The 27,669-nt window shown below is 45.4% G+C and overlaps 2 protein-coding genes across 11 annotated transcripts; one reads left to right on the forward strand and one right to left on the reverse strand.

Moving 5' to 3' along the window:
• Positions 1-548: 548 nt before the first annotated feature.
• CCDC47 (coiled-coil domain containing 47) lies at positions 549-10,960 on the reverse strand. Of its 10 annotated transcripts, none has more exons than XR_013341171.2 (14): positions 10,884-10,960; positions 8,470-8,735; positions 8,241-8,348; positions 7,232-7,406; positions 6,927-7,048; positions 6,305-6,370; positions 5,459-5,560; positions 4,517-4,627; positions 4,119-4,204; positions 3,332-3,390; positions 2,695-2,804; positions 2,357-2,524; positions 1,335-2,121; positions 549-1,250 (listed from the first exon to the last, which is right to left on the reverse strand). XR_013341171.2 is itself a non-coding variant. In XM_021538546.4 (13 exons), the coding sequence occupies exons 2-13, from the start codon at positions 8,728-8,730 to the stop codon at positions 2,041-2,043; spliced, it is 1,449 nt and encodes a 482-aa protein (XP_021394221.1). In that variant the 5' UTR covers positions 8,731-8,735; positions 10,884-10,960; the 3' UTR covers positions 549-2,040. The 10 variants fall into 10 exon arrangements, 8 of the variants coding, with proteins under 8 accessions (XP_021394221.1, XP_085417779.1, XP_077644510.1 ...); XR_013341172.2 differs by having other exon boundaries at positions 549-1,253; XM_021538546.4 differs by having other exon boundaries at positions 549-2,121.
• DDX42 (DEAD-box helicase 42) lies at positions 10,165-27,235 on the forward strand. Its single transcript, XM_085561664.1, has 19 exons — positions 10,165-10,322; positions 12,835-13,071; positions 13,692-13,842; positions 14,416-14,477; positions 15,438-15,474; positions 16,719-16,868; positions 17,089-17,193; positions 17,761-17,880; positions 18,274-18,450; positions 18,949-19,077; positions 19,347-19,446; positions 19,653-19,700; positions 20,180-20,277; positions 21,167-21,443; positions 21,914-22,140; positions 23,376-23,486; positions 23,982-24,083; positions 24,630-24,997; positions 25,628-27,235. Exons 1-19 carry the CDS (start codon positions 10,165-10,167, stop codon positions 25,914-25,916), a joined length of 2,946 nt encoding a protein of 981 aa, XP_085417790.1. The 3' UTR covers positions 25,917-27,235.
• The last annotated feature ends 434 nt before the right edge of the window (positions 27,236-27,669 follow it).

Genomic DNA, 27,669 nt, shown 5'->3' on the forward strand with positions numbered 1-27,669 from the left:
GACAGCCGCGGGGTCAGGCTCTGCTCCAGGGAACAGGGACAGGAGGAGAGGGAACAGCCTCAGGCTGGGCCAGGGGAGGCTCAGGTATCAGGAGGAATTTCTTCACAGAAGGGGTTCTTAAACATTGGAACGAGTGTCCAGGGAGCTGGCGGAGTCCCGATCCCTGTCCAGGGAACACTCGGTGCTCTGGGGCTGGGTGACAAGGTGGGGATCCGTCACAGGTTGGACCATCTGGGAGGTCTTCTCTAAAGGGATCAATCCTGTGGGTCCCTGAGAGAGGGGCCAAGGCTGTGCCCGGGCAAACCCTCCATGTCAGCCCAGCCCAGGCTGCCCAAGGGGGAGAAAACTCCTGCAGCTTTCCCCAGAGCACCAGCTGCTCCTGCTGCTTACAGCTCTGCAGCCTTCCCCAACAGGAACCAGCTCCACCACAGCAGCACCAGCTCCTCCTGCTGCTTACAGCCTTCACCAAAACTCACCAGGACAAAGGAGGCTTTCAGAGCCTGCTAAATGAAAGGAACACTGAGACAAGCCAAGTAAAGCAGGAGTGAGTGTTTCAATTATATTTTACTCTTCATTAGATTGTTCATTTGAATGTTTGTATTATAAAATTAGCTGCCACGGCCCACAACTGGATGGGACTTCAAGAAAGCTCTGCTTACTCAAAAGAGCAAAAACTAGTATTTCCTTTCAAAGAACTCTGAGAAACAATAACATATTAATCTTTAAAGCTAAATAGTGCTAAAATTTCACATAATCTACATTAGTTTTGGTTTTAAATAATTTTACCAACCATTATAAAATTAATGTATTTGCACGTATCAGGTTACAGATATTTGCATTTCAATCAGGGTGAAATATCCCGTGCTGGAACAAGGAGTTTAAGCAATTGCTGTTTCAACAGCAGCTAATTCTTATTGCCTCAGAACCAAGTTTCCATGAAGTATTGAACAAGAAAATGCAGGACATTGCTTCCCCACAAAACTGTCAAAAGTCTGTTACAAGCAACAATAAAATGCCTTCTGGACAGGAAGCATTTATAAAATGCAGAGCTCTCCCAGCGAAGTGCTTACACAGGGCATTCACTTCATTCTTGCCATTTAGATTCAAAACCCTGAAGAGATCACTGACCAGATGAAGAGGAGGAAATAGCCTCTGAATATCCTCTGAAACGATTTCACTGGCCTGGGGAGATGAGGAATTGCAGGTACTCCAACAGATCTGGCTCCTGGCTGAAGTGAACTGGGCAGCAGCTGCTGAGATCAGGAGAGAAGGGGTTGAGGCAAACTGGAACTGTTAAAAATACTGAAGGAAAGCTGGCTGAACTGCTAACTCACCATGCACTCACTCCTGAAGGAACACTGTGCTGACATCGCAGATTCCACACTGAGTTAAGTCTGCAGCATCCAAACACACAAGTAGGAAACTGTCCATGTATTCCATTCCCTTGGTTCTAACCATCTCTGCGTTTTACACATAAGCCAATCATGCCCACAGGTGACCTAATACTGCCTCAGGCCTTAGTAAAAAAAAAATGAAAATAAAAAAATCTTCTACTTCTAATAGAACTTCTACTGGGCTTAAATCCCTGAAGAATCCATACTTTGTATGGAAGGCTCTAAGTGTTGTGCCTTGATGGAAATAAATGCACACAGTAAATGTTTATTGTGCAGTTTGCCTCCCCCTAAGTTTTTCCCCTTTCCCTCACAATAACTAAAATCAAATTTTAAAATCAAAGCATGAATATGTTACCAGCACACGTGGACAGGTTTACAATCTTCTGTTTTTAAAGAACAAATGACAAAAAGCATTCAAGAATATTGCAAATTTTTTTTTACCAGACAAGTAGCAAAACTTTGTACCACCTGGAACAGAACTGCCGAGACAAAGCTCTCCACACATTTTGCTGTAAACTTAAATAAGTAACACCAATGCAAGAACTCTTCTCTTAATGGTTACTAGTGTTCAATGGAGTTGTGTAGGTCCTTGTACCCTGTGAATTACAGTTCCACGGGTGGCATAGAGACACTTCTCACAGCACAATCACATGGCTTTCACTTTGATTTGCTTCATCTTCATCTGCTTCTTCTCGAGCTTCTTCTGCTCACGGCGCAGAGCAGCTTCCTGGAGGCAAGGACAGGGATCCAAATGAGCACAGGCAATCTCTTCAAGGAACAAGCAGATCATTTCAGAACCAAACAAAGCACTGGGTTCACAGCTCACCGGGAGCCTTCTTGTGTTTCAGAAAGGAGCAGAAAACAGAAATCAAAGTTGCCACTGGTACTATACCCACAGGCAGCTCGGGAGATCTCCCAGGAGGGATCTGCCAGCAGCCTGTACCGACGTGAACACCCCTCACCTCCAGCCGACGCTGTTTCTCGGGATCCTCCTCGTTCATGATTCGCTCCTTCTCCGCCCGTTTCTTCTCCTCCCGGCGGGACTGGGCAGCCTCCTGTCTCTGCACGTGAGTCAGCTTGAGGAAGTTCTCTTCCACCCGAGCCCTGTTCTTGTCAGCTTTTTGTTTACCCTTTGCACAGAGAAAAGCAAACACAGTTTGTACTGATTTCCCCACCAGCAGGATGCGGGATCTCTACCAGTCGTACAGGAAACGTAAGGATCCAGTGGATCTATAGGACCCAGAGGTAACGGTTCCAATTCCATACCATGTCAGAAGACAGAAAAGCAGACACTACTTACTTCTCTGTTCAGCCGGAACTTCTTTGCTTTGTCAATGGAGTAGATAACCATGCTCATCAGAGGCAGCAAAGACTCCATGTCCTTTGGGGAAGTGTTGCCTGAACCAGGCACTGAAATAAAGAGTTCCTTGTTCATTCACACAGACTGGCAGTACCCGTCAGCTCGCTATGATCCTCTTCCCTTATGGTTCACATTGTCCATGAAATAAAGATGCTCTTATCCTGCACCTTAGGAAACTTCATTTCGAGCTATAGGCATCAATTTTGAACAGATTTGAAGATCTATTCTTTTCTAGAAGTCTCCCAACAGGATGCTTTTGTGTCAAACCAGGGTAAACCAACTGAGCCTGTGCAAGTTCAAACTGCAAGGCTTGTGGTTCAAAAACAAGCCACCCTGAGAGACAGGAGTGTGAGCTGAGGTCAGTAAGAGCAAGACTGACTGTCCTGTTATCATGACAATATGCTGCTCAGTCCCCAGTGTATTGCTGCCTTCTGTTTATCAATCAATGAGCCTGCTACATGCACTGAAGTCACTCATCGCACATTATCTTCCACAGGTGACAGATCGTGAGCGTGTGACTTACCCAAATAAAGCCTCACCCTCCCCCAGACACACACAGAGACAACAGAGCCCTTACCATTAAATGTAAACAAAAGTGTCTTTTTAGTTTCGGGCAGTTTTGTAAGCTGGCCCTCCCTGGAGGAAAGAAACAAGTGTTTGGAAAAAGTAAAGAAAAATACAAAGTAACTAACATTGGTCTGAAAAACCACCAAGAAACAAAAGACACTTGGAAAGTAGTTGAATAAAATAAACATTAGAAGCCTGGCTATAATCCAAAGTTAAGTTTCAAACTAATTAGATTCCAGAAGTGTTTTACCCAAAAGCCTGCAGAGTAAAGGCATGAATGTGAAAACATACAGCACCAGCCCCTCTAAATGTCAAGAGGGCATGCAAGCACTACGAAGGCCTGTATATTTTGAATTACATTCAGCTTCACATACCCCCTTGTTGTTTATACCACTAAAGATGTCTAAAGATTTTAGGAGAACAAAATATTTTTTCAAGAGTTTAAATATTCACTGCACAAAATCCCACAGTATTCTAATGTGAAAATCTCAGGCCTACATTTCACAGATCCTCAACCATTTTAGGACAAGGCATACACATAAGCTGTCTTAAGTCAAAATATGCCCCTTTATGTTCATTTATTTATTTGCCTGTGAGCATAATACACAGGCATGTGCAAAAACCTACGTGGTAATTCAGATAAGACACATCACACATTGCCCACCACTTGGCAATTCAGAAGCAGCCCCTGAAAGCACCTCTGGACTAGGAGGCTCAGGGAGACAGCAGAGCTGCTGCCTGTGTACTGAAGAGGCACAGCTGACAATCACCCAGCAGAGCTCGGCCTTTGTACGTACTCTTGCATAAGTTTTGGACCGGAGAACTGGTCCGAGAATTGGACAGAGTCAATCTTGTCAGCGTAGTGTGTGAGGAAATGGATCATCTGGAAGAGAAACGGGTGTTAGTTTTTCCCAGCACCAATCCAGCTGCAGCCTATCCACTCCACAGGGGTTTGCCAGGCTCCCTGCCCATGGCAGGGTGCTAGGACTGGATGATTTTTAAAGTCCCTTCCAACCAAGACCGTTCTACAGTTCTATATAGCACTCGGGGAAACTGCTGTGCCCAGCTTGCCACAGTGACACTGATGAAGACATGAACTTTCCCCTTTAACTTTTCCTTTTAACTTTTTTAGAACATACAGGTTGTAAATGCCAGGATTACTAAGAAGTATTTGTATTAATTCATTCAAGTTTACCTTAGCGTCCATCATTCCCTCTGTGACCTCTCCCATCTCTGACAAGATAGCCAGTGAATCTGGAAGCCCATATTTTGCACCAGACTTCGGTTTATCACTGCAGAACTCGCTCTGTTTCAAGGAGAACAATGTGAAATAAAAATAAACACAAGCCTGTAAATATCTTATTAGACTGAACTGTTCTGGAACAGAGGGACCTTCAAAAGTACCTGAAAAGAAACAATAAAAAATACACTCATTCACTCATCCTCGCTGTGGACATTTCAAAGAAAGTAAAGCACACAGCATCAACAGTCTTTAAGCTAGTATTTTCCTTCAGAAGTCAGCATTTTAAGGAAGAAGATAAAACAATTCTAATGCATACATACTGGAGCGTTCAAAGTGGATTAAGGCATTTTGCTTACATTGTTTGATAACAGAACAAAAACTGGCATCCTACCAACCACACATCATGCCATTACTTGAGAGAAAAGATTTTTTTAACATTACTTGTTAACACTGAATTCTTTGCAAGCTCTGCAATTCTTTTCATGGCTTGAACATATGTGAAGTTTTAATTTCGGATCATTTAAAAACAGATGACTTAAACAGATGACTAAATTTTCCAAATCACATATCACTAATTAAGTTTACTTTTCAATCCTTGAAGATGCCTTTTGTGCAAATGAAATGAGGTGAAGTGACACTCATGTTTGCTGACAAAAATCTGCAGCCTCTCTTAGACCAACTATAGCCCAAAAGAAAGGTGTAAGCTGCTTTACACTGCCTCTTTCCAAGCACTTCTCGTAGTTGAGTCCATTAGACTTTTATCTGTAAATGGAATTATCTTTTCCATACAAGTTCCAGTAGGTCAGTCACAGGTTTTCAGCTGTTCCCAAGAAAACAATGAATATGCAGATTAGATTCTTATATGCTATTATTTATCAATGTGCATGTACATACCAGGTCCTGCATCTCTTTCTGAAGTCTCACCAGTGCTTTTCTGGTTCCAACAGCAAACACATATGTGTCCATATCTTCATCATTCATTGTCACTTTTATTTGCTGTGAAACAGAAAGCTATTAGCCCTGGTCAGATTTCAATGTTTGTCTGATACTTTGATTCCTAAGAACAAGGACTAAGCAATGACAGACCCAGCTAAGAAAAAAGTGGCAGATTTAAAGCTTTTCAGTATGTCTTAAAGTGAGGAAGCTTTTTAATTAGACTGAGCACACCATTCAGTATTGTGCTGTAATGACAGTGACGAGAACAGCATAGTTGTAAAAATTATTTCCAATTAAATATTTTGATGTAAGTAAATACAATTATAGATGCATGGGAAGAGTATTCACAGTGCACACAGTCACTGTTCTTCCAAATGTAACCTCTCCTGGCACTTATGCTCTCTAAGAGAAGTTGGAAGGCAAAAGGTAACATTAAGAATATAATATCCAGACCAACATATGGGTTTAAGCAGTCCTATTCAGGCAGACTGAACAGACAGATGAACAATCACTAAGTATTTCAGACTGTAAAACCACTTTATCAATATGATGTCTTGAATCATGATAGACTCACAAAACCACTCAAATGATAAAATCCACAGATAAAGCAACTTCCAGTCATCAGCAGATTGAATTTCACAGGGAGGAAAGAAATATGAACAATTCTTTGAGGTTGTTTCAATAGTTACTGAACTGGAAGATATGGAATACTACAGAAATCACCTGGAACAATCAAAAGCAGCAGAGCAGAACCGAAGGAATGCAACAATTTATCAGAGCTAATCTGAAGGGCTGAGTACGCACCACTTGGTCTGACGCCGGCCTCATCATGCGTGCCAGGACATTCAGCAGGTCCTGTCTCTTGAGAAACTAAAAACACAAGGTGGTAAACACAGAAAACAGCTGAATAGATAACAGTAAAAATCTCCTTCCTGAAATCTAACCTGAGTTTTCCCTGGGTAACCAATACAGCTCAAAAACAGGCCCTTTCTGCATTGGAGGAGTTTCTCAGGGCTTTGTTCTGTCAAGTCAGAACATGAACCGTAGGACTGTTCCAACCCAGGTCCAGGGCTCCATATTTGTCTTTGCTGTACTTCCTTGGAATTCCTGCTGGTCCATTTATCGCTCTAAGTGGCAAATGGGCTCTTCAGCCTACAGTCACCTCTGTTCACACTACACCTCTGGCTTTTATACTCTTCCTGCAAGCACTTGCTCTTTGGTGCCAACTTTAAGGGGCAGAATACAGGTCTGTACAGACCTTCAGATGACCAGATTTTCCTCATGTGTGTGTACTCAGAACTCTGTGTCTGCATGTGATCACACTTGCCAAGCTGGGATTCCATGTTGCCCACACAGGAATGGGAAAGCCTCTAGAACCCGACACCTGGTGACACATAAACAGCACCACAAACTGCCTCATCCTTACCTTTAACTGGATGAGCATTCCTTCACAGCACACCCTTCCAGAGCACCACAAGTTATATATGTGTTCATTTTCTTGATTTAGTTTCCCAGTGCTTGTAGCTTCTTTATTAGTGCCATCATCCCCTGAGGAAAGGAACAGTGAAAGAACTGCAATCTAAACCTCACAAACTGAGACACCACAGTTCAGCAGAAGGCTTAAAGCTCACAATACCACAGTACAGAGAAGGATTCTCAACAGCCTAATGCCAGACTAAACCCAGCTTTATTCAAATACTAAAACCAGGTCTGTGTTATTATGGAACTCACCAACAAGAGCAAAGTTACTTTCTAGCAGCTCCCTGTGGGTGTTGAACCAAGCATGAGCCAGGCGGTTGTTTTTGTTCTTCCCGATGATGTAGTTCATGATGTAAGCCAGGAGGCCTGTTACCATCAGGATCTCCATGTAATAACTCTCCCAGCTGTTTTGAAGGTGAGCAGGGACCTGTGTAAGGGAACAGAAGCTGTGATTTACATATTGAACAAGTGGATTTTATACACACAAAAATTTGGGAAATTTGAGTAGTGGAGAAGTTCCATTCCCAACACAGCAATAAGCTCCACAAAAGAGAGAGCTAAGCCTACAGAAAGCACTTGGCTTACTGGGGCACAGTAATCCTACAGGAAACAACTGATAACAGCATTCCCAAAACACCTGCTTAATACAAAAGAAGTACTGATTTCCAAGTGAGCCTGGGCTAGCACACATCCCTCAGAGTAAACAGTCCAGCACTTCAATTCACTGAGCATTTGAGCTTGATACCCTGTCCATCACACCATTACCTGAGCATCATGTAACTTCTTTGCAAATCTAAACGCCCAATGCCCAAGAACATTCTCAGGATGCCAGCAAGAGCCACAGACTCCACGGGGCAGCAGGGAAGCCTTCCTGACCTTGCCACCTCAGAGGCTAATTAGCCATTCTGCTATCACTGTACCACCTTTGAGTCATAAAAGTACCCAAATGTTAACTTTCACTGCCAAGGTCAGCTATAATACCTAAAAAGAGATCTCAGGGGTAATAAAAATGCAGACTTTGAGCACCTGATCATTCTGTGAAAGACTATTTTGGGAGGCAAAAAGGTGATGCAGGGTGGGCTCAGAGATTACCTTCAAAAACCAACAGAGTTGACCAGTTCTAATCTGACACTTAAGCCACAGAAAAGCTAAAAACACACAGTGTTCATTGTTTAGTACCCCAGTGACATTCCTAGCATACTGTCTTAGGAAAATAAGTGATGAAACTCCAAACAGACACTGGATCAACAGTTATACCTACATTAACTATTGTTATGGGGTCTTTATTTTTGCTATGAGATGCGTCTGGTTTCTCTTCATACCCTTCAAACTCCTCATCATCATACGGCTCACTCTCGGTGTCACCTTCCTAAAGGACGAAATCACAAACAGCATGAAAATCCAAAGCCCAGCAAGTAAAATCCAAAAAGAGAAAGAGGGGCACAGAGACACTATTAGGAAACACACTGAGGAAGGAGGCAAGGCCTTACCTGTCTGTCCGCATCATCAAAGTCTTCCTGATTTTCATCCTGACCTTCAAGCTCTACAGTGGCTTCTTCTTCATCATCTTCTGTAGTGATGATCCTTTGAGGAGACTCTGTGACTGTATCTTCACTCACATCTTCAAATTCAGCAAAGTCATTATCATCATATTCCATAATGTCATCTCCATCCTCAAATTCATCATACTTTGCCAAAGAAAAGCTCCATGGGATGAACAGGACAGCGATAAAAATATATAAATTCTTCATTTTCACTGGAAGAAAAAAATTTAAATCAGTCATTGCAAAAAGTCCTCATCAATTCTGTTACATCACACTTCCAGTAATCCCCAACCCACAATGCACAAACTGGAAACGCTACAAGTCAGACCAGAAAGAGAAATAAACCTGTGCCTGATCTTGCCATCTTCTCTATAAAGAAAGCGACTACTGGTACAAGAACGAAACAGCTCTGAAGGAGAGGTGCTGGACTCTGCAGCAGCAAATTCACATCTGGCCACACTGTTCGAATGAGCTGAGATGGAAAGCAGGGATGTTCTGCTACAAAACTGACTCTCCAATAGAATCTCCCAGCCAGCTCACTTCCAAGACCACATTCTGTGTCTACAGTTGTTATTAATTAGCAATTAGGCACAGTCGGAGCATTCAATGTGTAACAGCAGCAGTAAATCTTAAAATGTACTTGATTCATTTAAACGACAGTGCTCTGATAGTCTCTGCTAGTCCAAAAGTGCTCGTCTGTGATTTCCTAGGCTGCACACTCAAAACTAAGTTCCCACAATGTCCCATCATGATTTCTGCATAGAGACAAAGACCTTTTGTTGGAAGTTGTGCCAAAAACACAAAGGAAGAGGACAGATATTGCACTGCTCCCCAGAACAAAGGAGTAAACTGGGGCTCACGAGCCCAGAGCTCTCCCCACATCGGCCAGAACCCTGCAGAGTTTGTCAGTTCACCTTGTTTTGCCCTCAGCTTCCTGTCTCTTCTGCTTGAGTTCAAAACAGTCCCAACCTCCCCTTGAGGTTGGAGCACCTTCTCCAAGGTCCAAAAAAGGCAGCAACAACCCCCAACTGCACTTCACAACCAGGACAGAGGATCAGCTGCATCAGGCTCTGCTGTCAGGCTCATTTTACTCCCTCCCGCAACCAGATCCGAGTGGGAACCTGAATGTTAATCAGAGTGTTCTCTCACAAACTTAGAATAGAAATTATTTGTTTCTAAATTTGACCAGCATTCCTCTGAGTGCCTCATGCAGGGAACCCACTGCTATGAATGACAAGGACAACTAAAATAAACACCTTTGTCAAACACTCATCACTCCAGCAAAAACCTGCACAGAACCTTAATCACGATGGAAAGTTCAGCAAGGCCAAGCCCAGGAATTTGGAACATTGTGTGGGAACATCACAATTTGATGTAAATTTAAGCATAAAAAAAACCCCAAAATACTATTTTGATAGGACAGAATTGACATGCTGTTAAAAACAACAGGGCAACAGAGCCACCTGCTCGACCAAACTCTTAACATTTGACATTAAGAACTCCAAGACTATCTGAGCACATCCACCTTCAGAAGACCCAACAATTGCAAACAGCTTAATGCAAAATAAACTTCTGCAGCCAATTCGAAGGATTCAGTTGAAGCAGAAGTGGTGAGAGCTGGAGCACCCCCTTAGGTCAGCAATGGCTTCCAAGTTCAAATTCCAGGAAGCAGAATATCCTCGGCAGGCCCTCCACGACCCGCACGACCTTCCCTTCCAAGAGGAACCGATTCATTCTCCGACCTCCACACCGGCTGCGCAGACCCCACTGGCAAGAGAAAGTACTTCAACAGTCCGAGGGTAAGCATTGCTGCTGCTGCCTGTGCTGAACGTGCACAGCTCGGGCTAGCTCAGCAGATCTCGAGCTCGGTGGCACATTTCGGAGGAGAGCCCGTCCCCGGCAGGTCGGGCCCTCACCGTGACCCCCGCCCGAAGCGGGGACACCCCCCAAGGTGTTCGTTATCCCGCCGCTCCTTCCCGGAGCACAAGTCAAGGTGAGCCCGATAAAACCAGCGACCTGCCGGCCTGGGCGCAGCCCGTCTCACAGCCCAGCCCGCCGCCGCCCCTCCCGCCCGCGGGGCGCGGCACAGGCCGCGCACGCCCGGTGCCCTCCGCGCCAGGCCGCCCCTCCCGGGACCGTGCCGGTACCGCGTTACCGGAGCCACGGGCCGGGCCCCGCGCTCCGCCCGCCGTACCGGGGCGCCTGCGCGGTGCGGACCCCGCCGCATGTGCGGGGGTGTGCGGTCCCCACGCGTGGGCGGGGGGGGCAGCCCAGCCCAGCCCTGCAGCGCGGGAACCACCCGAGAACCACCCCGGGCCCACCGGGGAAGCAGCGCGGTCGCGGGGCCGCCCTGGCGTTACCGTCCGTGGGTTTCGCTGCCGGGGTCCCGCGCCCGCCTCTGCCCGGCCCCAGCGCCCTCACTGCCCGCCGCTTCACCGGCGGGCGCTGCGCGTGCGCCGCGGCACGCGCGTCACTGACGCACGGCGCGCGGGCACGTCGGCGCGTCCGTCCCCACCCCCGCCCCGGTAACCGGGGAAGTGGCGGCGGCGGCGGCGGTGAGTGCGGGCGCTGAGGGGCGGGTGGGCAGTGGGGCCGGGCCAGAGCCTCCCTCGCCGGCCTGCGGGGCTGCTGGCGGGCGGCACCCGCCGTAGCCGCAGCCTGCAGCGGGCGCGGGCAGCCCGGGCCTGCCCCGCACAAAGGGCCCGCCCCGCACCGCGGGTCCGCGGCGGGAAGGGCCCCGCGCAGGGCCCGGTGTGCCGGACAGGGCCTGCCCGCGGCCCCGGTCCCTGCCGGCCCTGCGGACGGCGATCCCGCGGGCGGGGGTCCCGCCGCCCTTCCCCCTGGACCGGGAGCGGCGGAGGCGCCGTGCCCGCCGCTCCCGGGGTCCGCGTCCCGCGAGGTTCCCCCCGCGGAACGGCGGCCACAGGGCAGCGGAGCCCGCGGGGTGTTCCTGTGGTCTCCTGTGGGAACCTGTTCGCTCGCTGCTGGCGAGTGGGCGAACTGACCGTGTTTTGTACTTCTGCTGCTGTATGACAATAAAAAAGTGCTCCTCCTTATTTTTTGAGGTGGCGGGGGGGGGGGGGAAAGGTGGATAAGTACAGTGAAGAAGAATTGTTACAATCAGATTTTAACTTAACAGTTTTCAAAGGTTCCCACTGTGCTGTCGCAGCCAAAATGCGGTTCCACCTCACAGCCCTCCATCGTACTTTTTGATCTCCCAGTGCCACGGATCCGCAGCTGTAAAAGCTACAGGGTGTCAGGACAAGAGGGAAAACAGGACTCCATGGTCAGCTGCTGCCGTGGAGAGCTGAACAGCAGTTTCCCCCGAAATCTACTCCTGAGCTTTGGTCTTGACTCGAGATTTATTGAGCAAGCCCCAAGTTGGTAAATGTTCAGCACAGAGACTGGCTGCACTATTTACCTTCAGATTGTTTTGAAGTTGTTTTTTTGCTAGTGAGTTCTGATCTCACTGAAGATTCTCAGTGTGAGGATTTGTTTAGTAAGACTTGTAGCGTTTGGACAGTCAATTATAATGCATTGGAAAGCTGTGAGTGTCTTGCTCTCTTTCCTGCCTTACAGGTATGATTTGCTTGACCATGCAGGTAACTAAATGACTCAAGAATGGAAATTGTAAATATTAGTATATCAGTTCAGTCATCATCTTAAAAAATCAAGTTCTGGGCAGACAGCGTTATGTGGAGTGTTTAAAATATTGTTTGAAAAACAGAGATTGGGGAGCATATCAATATGTATACGGTGTAACAAATAGAGACGTGTGGCTGAAGGTGGCTTGAGAGGAAAGGGAGTTGGCTTTTGGTAGAGATGTGCTGGGGCTCACACGGGACGTTGTGCTGCTCTGGGGCCATTTCTCTGGAGGCTGCTGGGTTGCTGCAGTGAGGTATTGACAAGCCATGAAACACAGATGCCACAATGTGGACGTGCAGAGTATGCTGAGCTGCCTTTTCATCTCTTCTTCCTCCTGGTGTTCAACGTTCTGGCCTTAGGTTTGTTTGTCTTAGACTGCAGACAGGACAGGTAACGTCTTAAATGTATTTAAGTAATCCTTGAAGGACACAACCTGTTTTGGAAGACAACCACTCTGTTTTTATTCTTCTTTGGAATTGTGGGTGTATTCATACTGACAAAAGACCAGAGCCCCATCCTTTTTGGGAAACAGATTAAACTCTTGTCACTCAGCGTTCCACTAGTCCCTGTGTCATGACTGAAGTGACCAACTAACAAGAAAAATCATGACAATTACCTATAACTGCCTGAATCAGAGCATTGATTTGTCCTTTCTTGTTTTAACAGGTATATCAGGGACATCATGAATTGGAATAAAGGTGGACCTGGTACAAAGAGAGGCTTTGGGTTTGGTGGCTTTGCCATAACACCTGGCAAGAAAGAGGAGCCCAAGCTGTCTCAGCAGTCCCACAGTGCTTTCGGCACCGCCGGCTCCTCGGCAGCATTTGCGAAATCGGGGCCTCCTCAGCTGCCTTCCTTCTACAAAATTGGGTCAAAGAGAGCCAATTTTGATGAGGAGAATGCGTAAGTATAGTTACTTCTTGTGTTTACATAGCTCTAGATTTTAATGTTTTTATGTTTCTGAGGTCAGAGGAAGTATCTGTGACATTTATATAAGCAAATACGGAATAATATACTTAGAAGACCGTGAGATGCTACGGTAGCCTGCAGAAGCTTTCCTCCTCCAGCTTTCCCCTCTGGAGAACATATTTTATTCACTCTATGGTCTTCTCAGAGTTGGAGCCAAGTAGGATAAATTGGGGTGTCTTTTGCACAGGAAAACATTGATCTCCACAGTTCTTTACTAACCTGTCTCTTGGCTACATAAATGTATAAATAAGACAGAGAAAGTTGGGATTATTCATCTGGAGAAGTTTGGGGCTGACCTAATTGTGGCCTTCCAGTACCTAAAGGGAGCCTACAAGAAAGATGAAGAGAGACTCGATTTTATTATATCTCTTTGCCCTGCCATCACGTTGAACTTTTAACATGAATAATTGTAAATAAATAAATCTTGACATCTTCTCTTGTGTCCATACTGACTTCTGTTGTCCATGTGAGTACCTTGACTCAATCCAAAACAATGAAAGACAGTACAGTGCTGTAAGCCATGTGCTGACTGGGCTGTTGATCACTTTTTTCAGGTACTTTGAGGATGAAGAGGAAGATTCCAGCAATGTGGAATTGCCCTACATTCCTGCAGAGAACTCCCCCACCCGCCAGCAGTTCCATTCCAAATCGGCGGACTCCGACAGCGATGATGATCCTCTGGAGGCATTCATGGCTGAAGTGGAGGCAAGAGCCAGCTTGGGGCATGTTTATTCAGTGCTGTGGCTGTACCTGTGTGCAGTCGGGGGCAGCAAATGTCACTCAGGGCTTTGGCAGCTGCAGTCAAAATGCCACTTAACTTTGCAGTGTTAGTTAGACTTCAAAAATTAGATAGACAGAGAATGGATATCACTTACAATAACTGTGTAACTGCTTTTAGGATGTCAGAACAATACCACATAGAGCTCTGCTAGTTTCTGAATATCAAACTAAGGTTTTCTGTGTTTTTCACTACCTAAATGGAAATTGTTTGTATTTATGATGAGCTGATTTTTGGCTACAGTTCTGTTATTAGTTGGATTCAGGAAGAATATGGAAAATTATTTTTTTAATGGCACTGTCACAAGTTAGAGTAGTGTATAAACTCAAAGGTAGTAGTAAGAGAATTTATTTAACATAATCAGATACAGAACAAGATGAAGATTAGTCCAAGAAGTGTTGTCTCTGTGACATAATGGTTTAATTATCCAGGAATATGTTTCCCTCCCATGTTTTACCGTCTTAGTCTTTTTAACATGTGACAACTTTATGACCTGCTAGGATCAAGCTGCTCGAGACATGAAGAGACTGGAAGATAAAGACAAAGAAAAAAAGAACGTTAAGTAAGTTCTCTTTTATCATTCCCATGCCTGCCTTGTCTTGTGTGGTGCTCAGAGAATCCCAGTGCTTTTTGTTGATGATCAGTAACCTGTGCATGAGATGCTGTAAAAATAGGATAATAGGGAAGAATCCATGGCAGCATCCCATGGCAAACTGCAAGAACGCTGAGAGTTCTCCCACGCAAGAAGCCTTTCTAGGTCACAGAAATCGGGGCAACACGCTGTACTCCTGCCACTTTCCAGATCAGCCTGGATAGTTTTTCTGCTTCCCACAGCCTTGGAGAGATCAGAATGGTTTAGCTTAAGATTGCATTTCTGTGAGCAAAACAATTCGGTGCTGCTGTACCTGGACTACTGGAGACTCTTCTAAACTTGGACTAGGTTTTAGACATTAAAGCTGATAGATTAAGTAGCACATGATGATCAGGGTACTACATTTGGAGTTTAAAACAGTTTAAATTCGTGCAGCTTATCTATTTGTTTTGATTAAGGAAAGTAATTATGCTGTTGATTCTTGATAGACGTGTCAGATATATTGTAGAAGTTACGTTGCATGGGATTGATCAGATTATACATGGACCTGACACAAAACACCGGATCCAAATCACCACCTGGGGAAGTTCTGAACTGGATTTGCACTTTCTGACTCATATTCCTCTTCAGTTATGGGACTTCTGTAGCATCAAGAGCTTAGACCAGGATGATCTTTGATGTGGCTTCCGCTGGGAAGATGGAATCCTAATCTTTCAGTCTCAGTACTAGAAATAAAGAGAAGCCTTTGCAGGGTCACTGCTGTGGTTGGCACCAGATATGAAAACTCCATGGGTTGGGAATATAAATGTTGCCGAGTTAATAGTGTTGTGTCTTCCACGAAATCTGGAGCTCAGCACTAATCAAATGAAGCTATTGAGCTGAGTCTGTGGAACACTTGCAGGGAAGTTTTTTCTCCGCTTGTTTTTCCAGGGGTATTCGAGATGACATTGAAGAGGAAGATGACCAAGTGAGTTCCTATGCAGTCTTTCTATCTTCTTTTTTTGTTGTATTGTATTTTTAACTTTTCCTTTCCAAACACATAACTGCTAGGGACAAACAAAATTCCAGTGTCATGCACAGTATCTGGACAATTCAGCAGGAAGCTGTAGTGGTTACCCTGCTGTCTCTACCCTCCTAGGTGTTTAAGAAGAATATTAGACAATTGCATTCACTGAAGAAGATTTTTTTCAAGTCAGTTAGAACTTAATTTTCCTGTACAGATTGTTCAGTGTCTGAGGATCTTACACATTGCAATTAGCACAATCAGCTGCAGCGGACACCAGGGAGAGGCTGTTGGACTGTGGAGGCTCCTTGCAGTGAAATGTGGGGTCTGTTCAGAGCAAGAATCAGGCTCTTTCATCCCTGTTTTCAGAGAAGTTCCAGTTCTCATTGAGCTGCATAAGTATCACTGTAGCGGAAATAATAAAGAGAAAAAACTTAATTTCATAATGGATCTTCCTACTGAGCTGTAGTTACTAACACTTGTGTTACTTGAATTAATGCAGAGCTTAGCATGGTTGTCTGGCCTTGAAGGTCTCTTGAAGGTTTCTAGTGTGGTGAGTGTAGCTGTGCCAGAGTTTGAGCTAGTGAGAATCTGAGAGACACAAACATCTTTCTGAGCAACCTGGGGCTGCTTCACGTGACGGGGTGACAGTGTCTTAACTCGGGCTTGTCTTGAAGGACTCTTCTGAAATACTTTCTTTCACATTTGTTGTTGATTCTCTCAATGAAAGATAGGTATCTCTTCATCTCCTGAAGTCTAGTTAGAGGAAGTAAAGAAACTATCTTTGGCATAGCATGTTTAAAAAAGTCAATACCATATGCTTAGTAACAATGTGTTTTCTGTTTAGAAACCTGCAGTGTTTTGTTCTTTGTGCTTTGTTCATGTGGAAATAAGAATAGATCCTTCTGTTGTTGAGCATAACAAGACTTGGTAGAAGGCACTGTTAAGCAGACACAAGACAAGTTTGGCTTTTAGGAGCATTTTGTGGTGTATCTGACACTGGAGTTGTTTTCTTCATCGGTACTTCTTGTCCTTCAGGATGTATCTGTTGGTGTTTATTAGAAGAATTAGTTCTAGTGAAAGTAGTTACCTTTTTCCTCAGTAGTGGGTGTGAAAGCAAACAGCCACTTAGCACATACATCACTTCAACAAACAGAAGTACTTTTGCATCCTATTGTATGTGAGTTTGCTGATCTGTTTTGCTGCAGGAAGCGTATTTTCGCTACATGGCTGAGAACCCCACTGCTGGTGTGGTACAAGAGGAGGAAGAGGATAACCTGGAGTATGATAGTGATGGGAATCCAATTGCACCGTCTAAAAAAATCATTGATCCTCTTCCACCTATTGACCATTCAGAGGTAGGAGGGACTTCTGTTCTGTTCTGTTCTGTTTGAGGCATTCCAGAAAGCAGGAGCTGAGGAGGCCCCTGTAATATTTCAGTGCTTTCTTAGGTAAGTCATACTAAATTTCCTTGAAATGGCTTCATTTAAGCAAATGTTCTGGCAGACAGTTAAGAACTTCAGAAAAAAAGGAATCTTGAGTCTGGACTAACTGAGTAACAAATTAATTACATTGCAGATTGAATACCCACCATTTGAGAAAAATTTCTATGATGAGCATGAAGAGATCACCAGCCTGACCCCGCAGCAAGTGGTGGAGTTACGGCATAAGCTGAATCTCCGGGTAAGCTGGCCACAAACTGCTCTCCCAGCAGCTTTTAACTCCCTGAACTATCTTAATTTAAATGAAGATTTTCACCGGGAACTCCAGCTTTTGAATCCAGTCCTCTCAGGCACCTGCAGTGACATTGATTTCTTGGAAGTCTCCTATGGATTTGTGGAAGTGGGCAGTGAGGAATGCTACTTGGGCTAAAGACCTCCAGAGCTAGGAGTTAAAACTGGAAATAGATGCAGAAATTAGTTCTTCGCCATTTCTGATGTGTTAGTGGGGCGACTTTCTGTGAAGAGAATTATTTGAGGTAGAACATCACTTAGACACAAGGAGGTAAAAACGATTTAGTAGCTTATTTTATGCTCATGTTATTGACAGATAATTAAATTTTTATACCTGAAAGTCTTATTTACACAACACATCTGGAATTTGCACCCAGTTAAATTTATTCTCCACTCAAAAAGTATAGTTCTTTTTCAGAGGCAGAGACACCCATTTTGTTTGGTTGGTTTTTTTTAACAGATTGCTCTTTGTTTTTCTCTCACTGTTCATGAACAAAGATCTTTTTCTTTTCCCAAGGTCTCCGGGGCTGCTCCTCCAAGACCTGGCAGTAGTTTTGCTCATTTTGGGTTTGATGAGCAACTTATGCATCAGATTAGGAAATCTGAGTATACCCAACCCACTCCAATACAATGTCAGGTGAGTGTTGTTACTTCTCAAACTTGTAAAGAGAATAAATATAATACATGGAAAGCTCCCTCATCCACATGAGGAGGAGACAAATGCAATACTAGTTGCCTGCAGAGTGGGTTTTTCTAGAAAAATGGCTTTGGTATATTTTAAATAGAAGTTTGCCACGTTTTTCTTTGTTGAATGACCACTGTAAATATATCTGTATTCCTTTTTCATTGCTCTTTTTGGCAAATGAAGAATATTCAAGTGATGTCTCTTGCCTAGAGAAATGTATGGAAAAAAAAGGTTCAGGGTTTTTTTGTCTTGGGCTTTCCTCATTACCCGAGTTTTCCTGTATTGTCTAGCACAAGGATGTGCTAGACTGGGTGTAATGTGGGCTTCCAATCACCTTCTTTTTAGGGTGTTCCAGTGGCACTAAGTGGCAGAGACATGATTGGGATAGCCAAGACTGGAAGTGGGAAAACAGCCGCCTTCATCTGGCCAATGCTGATCCACATCATGGACCAGAAGGAGCTTGAGCCAGGGGATGGTCCCATTGCAGTGATTGTCTGCCCAACCAGGGAGCTCTGCCAGCAGGTAGGTGTGCAGCGTTCCTGTATGTACCAGCCCGTCTGCTTGGAGAAGAAGGCAAAATTCGTGGCAGAAATTACCAGATAACTGCAGGAAACTATTTGAAAAAACTACTTTGTGCAGGAGTAGCCTGGGTCCAGCTCTCAGCTCTTTCTTACCATCGTTTTCTTGAGGAATTGTGACAAACCTAAAATTTTTAATTTTTGCAGCATGCTCCTACATTATTTTTAGGTATAAGAATGCTGTGTATGCATTGTGACAAACTGTGTGTGCAAAAGGATAGAGCCTGCAGGTTAAATTATTGTTGGATGCCTAAGTAGGTTTCTCAAGTTACTGGAAATTATCCACATGTGTCAGAGTATTCACCCCTGAGGAGTTCAGAATCATTTAATTAAGCTGGTAGCTGAAGAGCGCATTTGAGGCCCCACGCTGCATTTGCAGGGTAGGTGTGTTGTCTCAGAGCTGTCTGATGTGAGCTGTGCTGTGTTTGTGTCACACCTGCAGATCCACTCCGAGTGCAAGCGCTTTGGCAAGGCCTACAACCTGCGCTCCGTGGCCGTGTACGGAGGAGGGAGCATGTGGGAGCAAGCCAAGGCCCTGCAGGAGGGGGCAGAGATCGTGGTCTGCACACCAGTAAGTACCTGTGTGCACCAGAACCAGGGGTTTGCACTCTTCAACTTGAAAAAAGTTGTAAGAATCTGTTCCCATGAGTTGAATATTGGTACTTAATTCTAGACTGAAGCCTTGCAATGTTTTCTGTGCTAAGTCTCTGGTAAGTCAGGATGAAAAGCAGCTAGGTAGTTGTATAAATTAACATGTTTTTAAAGGTGCTTTAAAAACAGTTTTAAAAAAAATTTGTTGCTTTAAAAACTGGTGCTTTAAAAAAAGTCTTTTCTTCCTAGGGTCGTTTGATTGATCATGTGAAAAAGAAAGCTACGAATCTGCAGAGAGTCACTTACCTTGTGTTTGATGAGGCTGACAGAATGTTTGATATGGGGTTTGGTACGTACTCATCCAAAGTCACTGTGTTGGAAAGCAGTGATGCCCAGTCCCAGCTTAGGGGTGGGCTGTAAAATTAAATAATGAGTAAGAAGCACTCATTCCTTCTGTGATCATATGTTAAATAAAGCAATGAAACTGCATTTTGACTTAATTTTTCTAACCTCTGAGCTTACAGGGTTGATTAGAGCATTTCTTCTCCTTTGCAGAATATCAGGTCAGATCAATCGCAAGCCATGTGCGTCCTGACAGACAGAGTGAGTAAACAGTGAGTCTGGAGCAGAGCTTGGCTTTCCAGTTCTGGGCACAGCCACACCAGGAGACTTGTGCCAAAGTCCGCTGGTGTTATTCTCAGTGTGGGCTGTTGGGAGGGAGCAGTTGTGACATGTGAGCATTCAGCTCATCTCTCTGTAATCCCTCTGCCGACTGCACTCAGAGCAAAGATGATTAGCTGAATTCATGTTCATATGCCTTTAAATTCGGTGTTCTGAGCTGCCATGAGAGAAAGCTCACAGTAGTACCCTGTATTATCCATGTTTCAGATGCTATGAAATGTGTTTCCATTTCATGGTACTCTAACAGTGGTTGGTAATTTCTATTAGAGCCCATAAAACCTCAGCTTCAGTTCACTGACACTCAGGAATCTGGGTCCTCCTTTACAACATCTGTGCAGTGTTTTTACAGTTCTGAAAGGAAGTTTCTACTTCAAGGCATTTGAAGCCTGTTTCTCTTCCAGCCCTCTTGTTCAGTGCCACGTTCCGTAAGAAGATTGAGAAATTGGCTCGGGATATTCTGATCGACCCAATTCGGGTTGTGCAAGGAGACATTGGAGAGGTAATTCCATAATACTTGTGAGACACTCAGAGCAAGGAATTGTTCTGTTTCTGTTCTCTGAAATTTAAGTTAAACTGCAAGACTCATCATTTATAGTTAGTTTTAAATAATTTGTGCTTAGCAAAAATAGAAAGTTTTGGAAATAATGGGTTTCTATTTATATCTTGACCTTTCTGCCAAAAAATATTCCTGCAGTATTGGGAGGTTTCATCAAGGAGTAGAACATTAATGTGGTGGTTTATTTTTGTTATTAGGCTGAATCAATGGTTGTATCTTTCAGTTTTGTCTCAAAAGCATAAACAAAGCCATTGAGTTTCTGCAGTGAAGAATTTGAAAGTTAAAATCTCTGTCCTATGGTTTACATGGGAATGTTGATGCTGGACTTGTTTGACAGCGACAGCTGAACTATCAGCAGGCTGGGATCTAGTAGGAAGCTGATGAAGTGGGCAGATATAAACTTGGTAGAAAGAAACTTTGCTAATAATATATTGAAACTGTTGGGAAATTTCACAATGTGCCTTCAGAACATCCTTCTTTCAACCAGTCCTCTATATTTTCTGGTTTTTACATCAGGTCCCTTTATAACAAAAATAGAAGACTGCCTGAATCCCCTTCTTTCTGTGAAAAATTTTCCTTGATTTTGCTCAAGAAAAGCACCAGCTTTTACATCTCAATCACAGGGCCTCTATTCATTGATCTAAACTATCATTGTGTAATGGGAGCATCATCCTTGAAATAATATTAAAATGTGTAAAAATGAAATCTTTCAGAGCAAACTTGCAGGTAGTGCTGTAAGCTGCACTGCACTGTATTACTTGTGATGCAGAACATGTGGGAAGTCTGTGTATTCCTCCTACCTTGCTGACCCTAAGGACATTTCTCTCCTTAGGCCAATGAAGATGTCACTCAGATTGTGGAGATTTTCCCCTCTGGGCCCAGCAAGTGGAACTGGCTGACGCGGCGCCTCGTGGAGTTCACGTCCTCGGGGAGCGTCCTCCTCTTCGTCACCAAGAAAGCCAATGCAGAGGAATTGGCCAATAACCTCAAGCAGGAGGATCATAACCTGGGGCTGCTTCATGGGGACATGGACCAGAGCGAGAGGAATAAAGTCATTTCGGAATTTAAGAAAAAGGGGATCCCCATCCTGGTAGCTACTGATGTGGCAGGTACGTGACCTTCTGGAAAGCAGCTCAGACAAGCTGTGGGCATCTGCAGAAAGGCAAGCATGTTTCAGTGGAAGGCAGCCAGGTTGGTTTCTGCACCTGGAGGACACTGTTTTCCAGGTGCTTTTCAGAACCAAGGAATATCCTGAGCTGGAAGGGACTCACAGGGATCATGGTGCCCAACTCTTGGCCCTGCACAGACACCCCCAAGAGTCTCACTGTGTGCCTGTGCAGTAAATGGCATTGGCAAGGGGAGTTATTTTTAGTCTCTTAATGATGCCTGAATTACAGCCTGCCATTTTTGAATGTACATAAAGAAAAGCTGTGTCTTAAGGAAGTGGTTGCTGTTCATTCATCAGCTGATGCTCCTTTTGCCCGCAGGACCAGAGCAGGGTGCTACCCTGGTACCAGAGGAATTGCTCGGAGTTAACTGGGGATAATGACACTTCTCACCACGTTGCTCTTTCTTCCAGCTCGAGGGTTGGATATCCCTTCCATCAAGACTGTCATCAACTACGACGTGGCTCGGGACATTGACACGCACACGCACCGGATCGGCCGCACCGGCCGCGCGGGGGAGAAGGGAGTGGCCTACACTCTGCTGACCCCCAAGGACAGCAACTTCGCTGGTGACCTCGTCAGAAACCTGGAGGGTGCCAACCAGCACGTCTCCAAAGAGCTGCTGGATTTGGCAATGCAGGTATGAACCAGCAAAACTTGAGGTGAGGAGGTTTCACTCCAGATTCAGCACAAAATCAGCTAGCTCATGTTGCTGGCTCCATCATGTGTTAGCAGTGAGCTTTTGGGGATCTGTCCTGGTTTAAAGTAGGTGTCCTAGTGTTTTTAATGGCCTTTGAAAGAATCTATGAATATTTTGTAACACAGTATGTGATCTATTTTGGGGCCAGGCACTGCCTAGGAAATTAGGAGCTGTAATCTGCTGATGCCAGCAGAGCATTCCAGTGTCTCATTACAGTCAGATTTATAGCAGGCACCTGGGAGATGCAGCTTAGTTGAAAGCTAAACTAGAAAACAATTACAGGGACATTCCCTCTGTGAAAGGGTTGTTGCTTGATCATTCCACCTGCTTGCCAGTGCTCTCTGGCAGGTTTGCAACATACAGGTGTGACAGGTAGCTGCAGCAATCATGCTTGTGCCACTGAACTTACCAACTCTTTAATTTTCTTGTCTTTTGCTGTCTATATAGCTGCAAGAGAGCCCAATTGGCAATTCCCAGTTGCCAATCTGGGAATTTGGCAACTCCCAGATTCAGAGATGGATTAGCAGGCCTGTGGACACATTAGCAAGTAGCTTGGACAGCAGCTGCCAAAAGTAAATTCTTTTTCTGACACAGGCAGCATTTTCAGAAGGGACAGAATTAGTGAGGCAGAGCTCCCCTGACTGCCTTGAGAGGAGTTTGTAGGAAGACAATTGAGTTATTCCCACTTGGAGAGACTGTAGGGCATAAAAAGAGGTGCAGCCAACTACTATTTAAACACCAGGTTTAAATAATAAAACAGCAGGTCTGTTTGGGCTGACATTCCCTGGCCACTGCTTGGTACAGAAAGTTTTGCTGACAGACTGTCATTTCTCCTTAGTTAAATCAGTGAAACCAAAGTATGAGCAAGAGCAGAGCTCCCAAGTGATGGCATTGGAAATTGTGTTTATTCCTGGGTTTATTGGAATGTACACCTCCAAAACCTTAACATGAACAAGAGTTGAAGGTGTAAAATTAGTTTTCTTAGAGAGCATTTGCAACTCAAAGGATCAGACCCACATGCCACAACTGGCTACAGCAGCTGTGTGGTTAAATGGAAAACAGTATTTACATATGTCTTTTGAAATGCTCGGTATCCTTTTTCTCTCAGCCTCATTACATGCATTTATGAAGCTTTTTATTCCCTGTGTTGAGAAACACTTGTCCTTCTCTTACAGAATCCATGGTTCCGGAAATCCCGTTTTAAAGGAGGGAAGGGCAAGAAGCTGAATATTGGTGGTGGTGGCTTGGGATACCGTGAACGCCCCGGGCTGGGCTCAGAAAATACTGTAAGTAGAGATGCTGAAGAGGTTGTTCACAGATTCTTGGAGCTTCTTCACTTAGTATTGATTACTCTTTAATTTAAAAAATCTTGGTACTGGATTTACAGTGTCTGCTTTAAAAGTTCTCATAGCTCAGCATCTTTCAGAGTTAGGATCATATATCTCAAGTGAAAGTCTCCTGTGCTGTTCTTCTCTTGTTAACAGCTGCTTTTTTTTAGAGCTAGAGTGATCCAGAAGGTTTGGAGATTCCTCATAAAATAGACTGTCGCTGTAAAATAAATGCTAATAAATTGCTTCAAAATTTCCAGCCATTTCCAGTCTGATTCTTGGCAGAAAAAAGAATGGAGCAAACTGTTCCACTGCTCAGGGCTCTCCAGAAGTCTGTCATCCTTAGTGTATGTATCTCCTGAGTGCAGGGACAGGATAAATGTGAGCAGTGGTTGAACTGAGTGTGTCTATGTGGAATAAACCTCTGCAGTTGCCCTTTGTGTTTTCGCACAGGACCGTGGAAACAACAACAGTGTGATGAGCAACTATGAGGCCTACAAGCCATCCACAGGGGCCATGGGGGACAGGCTGACAGCAATGAAAGCAGCTTTCCAGGTTGGTTCCATGCTTGGACTCCTTTTCTCCCCTGAAAATGCAGCAGCCCTGTAATTTCAGGGAAGTTGAGGGTGGTGGTTGTGCCTGTGTCACTTGGAGTACACTCAGCATGGCAGTCCCAAGTGGTGGAATTAGATGCAGGCTGGACTGAACACATTTGCACAAATTTACCAAACTTACTTTGTTGTGTGTTGCCTCTTTGCTCTTCTTTCTTTCTGGATTCTGCACGTGGGCTTGATTCTGTTGAGGTTGCTTACTAGCAGTACTGTAATTGCAATCAAAAGGGGAATCAGAAGCTCTTTGTCTTCAGTGTAAAAATTAAACCCACAATGTAAGAATTCCCTCGTTGGTGTTGTGTGGTAGGAGGTGCCTGTTACTAACTCTGTCCATAAGCACAGGAAGAATGTAATCACTCCAAAACTGACTTTTTCTAGGAATTCTGTTGCCCCAAAATTCAAGGTGGGCTTGTGAACACACGATGCCTTCGTGTTCCGTGGGGCAGCACAGAGCCAAACCTGCTCTCTTTTGTCTCCCCCTTTCCTGCAGTCCCAGTACAAGAGTCACTTTGTCGCTGCAAGTTTAAATAACCAAAAGACTGGGAGCAATGCTGCTGGTGCCAGTGGCTGGACAAGTGCAGGGAGCCTGAACTCCGTCCCGACGAGTTCAGCACAGCAAAACGCCGCCAATCCCGAGAGCCCCGTGGCAGCCACCGCGGCAGCAAAGGGAGTCCCGGGCTTCACCAGCACGGGCAGCTTGAGCAGTGTGCCCCCGTTCCCGAGTGCCGGAGCACAGGCCTTCAACAGCACGAACACCAGCACCAACAGCCGAGAGGGCGGCGGCCTCGCCAGGGAACGGTACAACGACAACCGGAACAGTCGGCACGGCGAGGCCCCGCGGCGAGGGGAGGGCGGCGGTGGCCGAGGGGAGGGCGGCGGTGGCCGAGGGGAGGGCGGCGGTGGCCGAGGGGAGGGCGGCGGTGGCCGAGGGGAGGGCGGCGGTGGCCGAGGGGAGGGCGGCGGTGGCCGAGGGGAGGGCGGCGGCCGAGGGGAGGGCGGTGGCCGCTTCAACGAGGGCCAGCGCTTCAACGAGGGCCAGCGTTTCAACGAGGGCCAGCGTTTCAACGAGGGCCAGCGCTTCAACGAGGGCCAGCGCTTCAACGAGGGCCAGCGTTTCAACGATGGCCAGCGTTTCAATGAGGGCCAGCGCTTTAATGAGGGCCAGCGCTTTAATGAGGGCCAACGCTTTAATGATGGCCAGCGCTTTAATGATGGCCAGCGCTTTAATGAGGGCCAGCGTTTCAACGAGGGCCAGCGTTTCAACGAGGGCCAGCGCTTTAATGAGGGCCAGCGCTTTAATGAGGGCCAGCGCTTCAGTGAGGGCCAGCGCTTCAGTGAGGGCCAGCGCTTTAATGAGGGCCAGCGCTTTAATGAGGGCCAGCGCTTTAATGAGGGCCAGCGTTTCAGTGATGGTCAGCGTTTCAACGATGGCCAGCGTTTCAACGATGGCCAGCGCTTTAACGAGGGCCAGCGCTTTAACGAGGGCCAGCGCTACAACGAGGGCCAGCGCCAGAGCGAAGGTGGTGGCCGGCACGGTGACCCCTCCCGGCACAGCGACGGCCGCCACGGCGACGTCCATCGCCACAGCGAGGGCCGGCACTTCACCGACTTGCCGGGCGGCAACCGCAACAACGGTGACAGCAGGATCAGCAGCGAGGGGAGGAACAGCGAGAGCAGGAACGGAGAGAGCAGGAAGGAGGCCAACAGCCGAGACAAGACAGATGGTTTTGCTGTCCCAGAGCCCCCAAAACGGAAGAAGAGCCGGTGGGACAGTTAAAAGCTGGGGTTCACAGGCTGGAGGCTCTGCAGGTAGTGTTGTCGTTTTCCAGAAGATTTCTTGGGGTTTTTGGTAACTGGTTGTTGAGCAGCTGGGGCAGGAAAAGGAAACCATGAGAACCCCTGTGCAAGTTCATCTGCGGACAGATTCACCCGAACAAAATGCACACAACACTTAGTGAAAGAAATGATTTTGATTGGGTTCTGCTTTGAAACATTCAGTGCTTGAGTGACTGCTGGATTTCAACAGATCTTCTTGACAAAAATAAGCTGTTTCACATCCCTGGAACGTTAAGAAACTGTTGTCCATAGAAGTATAAATTAGTCTTTTCTTAACCAGCGTTCACATTTACAAACCAGTCCAGTCCACCTAGAGATGCTCAGGACCTGCCTGTTAGACATTAATCTTGCAGCAGTTTGGTCAGTATGGTGAGTTCTTCCTCCATCTCCTTTTCACATATTCTCCCCAAATTATTTGGTTACCCCTTACCTCTCTCCCCATCAACTAAGAATGTATCAATTTGCTTTGCTGAAGGTGGGGCAGAGCAAGTTGGTTTCACTTTTTTGTTTTTTTTTTGTTTGTTTGTTTGTTTGGTGTGAATGGAGCTGTTCAAGGGATCCTTCTCCATCCCAGCAAACCACAAATTCATTTGTAGTGTAGGTTGGACTCCCTGGTTTGTTTGTGGTCAGTAGTTTAATTCCAATCCCATTGCCCAGATATTTTTTTTTCTTTTGGAAGAACCTTATGTTTTCTAATATCCTTCATTCTGGTGGAAGCCTGCATAGCAAACCCGTGTCTCTGCTGTGCCTATGCACCCTCTGTTCTGAGAGGGTTGAGTGCTTTCTTCAAACTAAAAGCAAAAAAGGGAAGACAATGTAGATAGACCACAACAATCAGAGGCTGGAGCCCCCCAAGAAGTGTGGCTAAAGGAAGAAGATTCAGAAATTCAGGGATCTGTTGCTCAGAAGCCTTTAGGGAGAACTCAGAGAACAATTAATGAAAAGAAACAGCTCAAATCTGGCCCTATTTTGGACACATGTAGTAAATCTGTAAAATCTCGCTTACCCATTTTTAACTCATTGTGTGTATTCCCATTTTATAACTTCTTTTTTTTTTTTTTTTTTTTTTTTTTTTTTTTTTGCCACAAGGTAGGGAAGGACTTTTCAGTTGGGACATGTCAGCACCCACCGCTGGCTCGTTTCCACTGGAAGATGTACCAGAAGCTGTCAGGGTTTTGTGACATTGTGATGTTTTCTTTATCAGCTGTGCATTTACTTTCTGCTTGCTCTAGTAAATGTTTTATTACTGGTACAAAAATATGCAAGCATGTGCTTTTTATTCTCCTGTTCCTTTGGCTGCCCTGATGTGCAAATGGAGAACTGACAGTCTGGAGATCCCACTGTGTCTGTCTCACCAGAAGTTGTGGATTGCAGTTGATAAAATACTTCCTGTGGTTTTTCTTAGTATCTTTTACCCCGAAATGTTTCACAAACTCTGTTTGAACTTCAAGGTCTCCTGGGGAATACATTTTCCTTCACTTATAAGAGGAAAAGATACAGCCCAGGACATGTGGGACATCATCCCAGCTTTTTGTGGGGTCATGGGCATACCTGGAAAGAGAGCTCAGCAGCAGCCCCAAGAGCTGACTGACACCTGAACTGGCTACAGTTCAGACACCACATGATTATTTGGGCCCACTCAGAACCCAGCTCTGATCTGCTGGAGTTTTTTAAAACAGCTTCCAGAATTCCCT

This window comes from Lonchura striata, chromosome 27, assembly GCF_050655825.1.
Source record: "Lonchura striata isolate lonStrDom1 chromosome 27, ASM5065582v1, whole genome shotgun sequence".
NCBI classification, from domain to species: domain Eukaryota; kingdom Metazoa; phylum Chordata; class Aves; order Passeriformes; family Estrildidae; genus Lonchura; species Lonchura striata.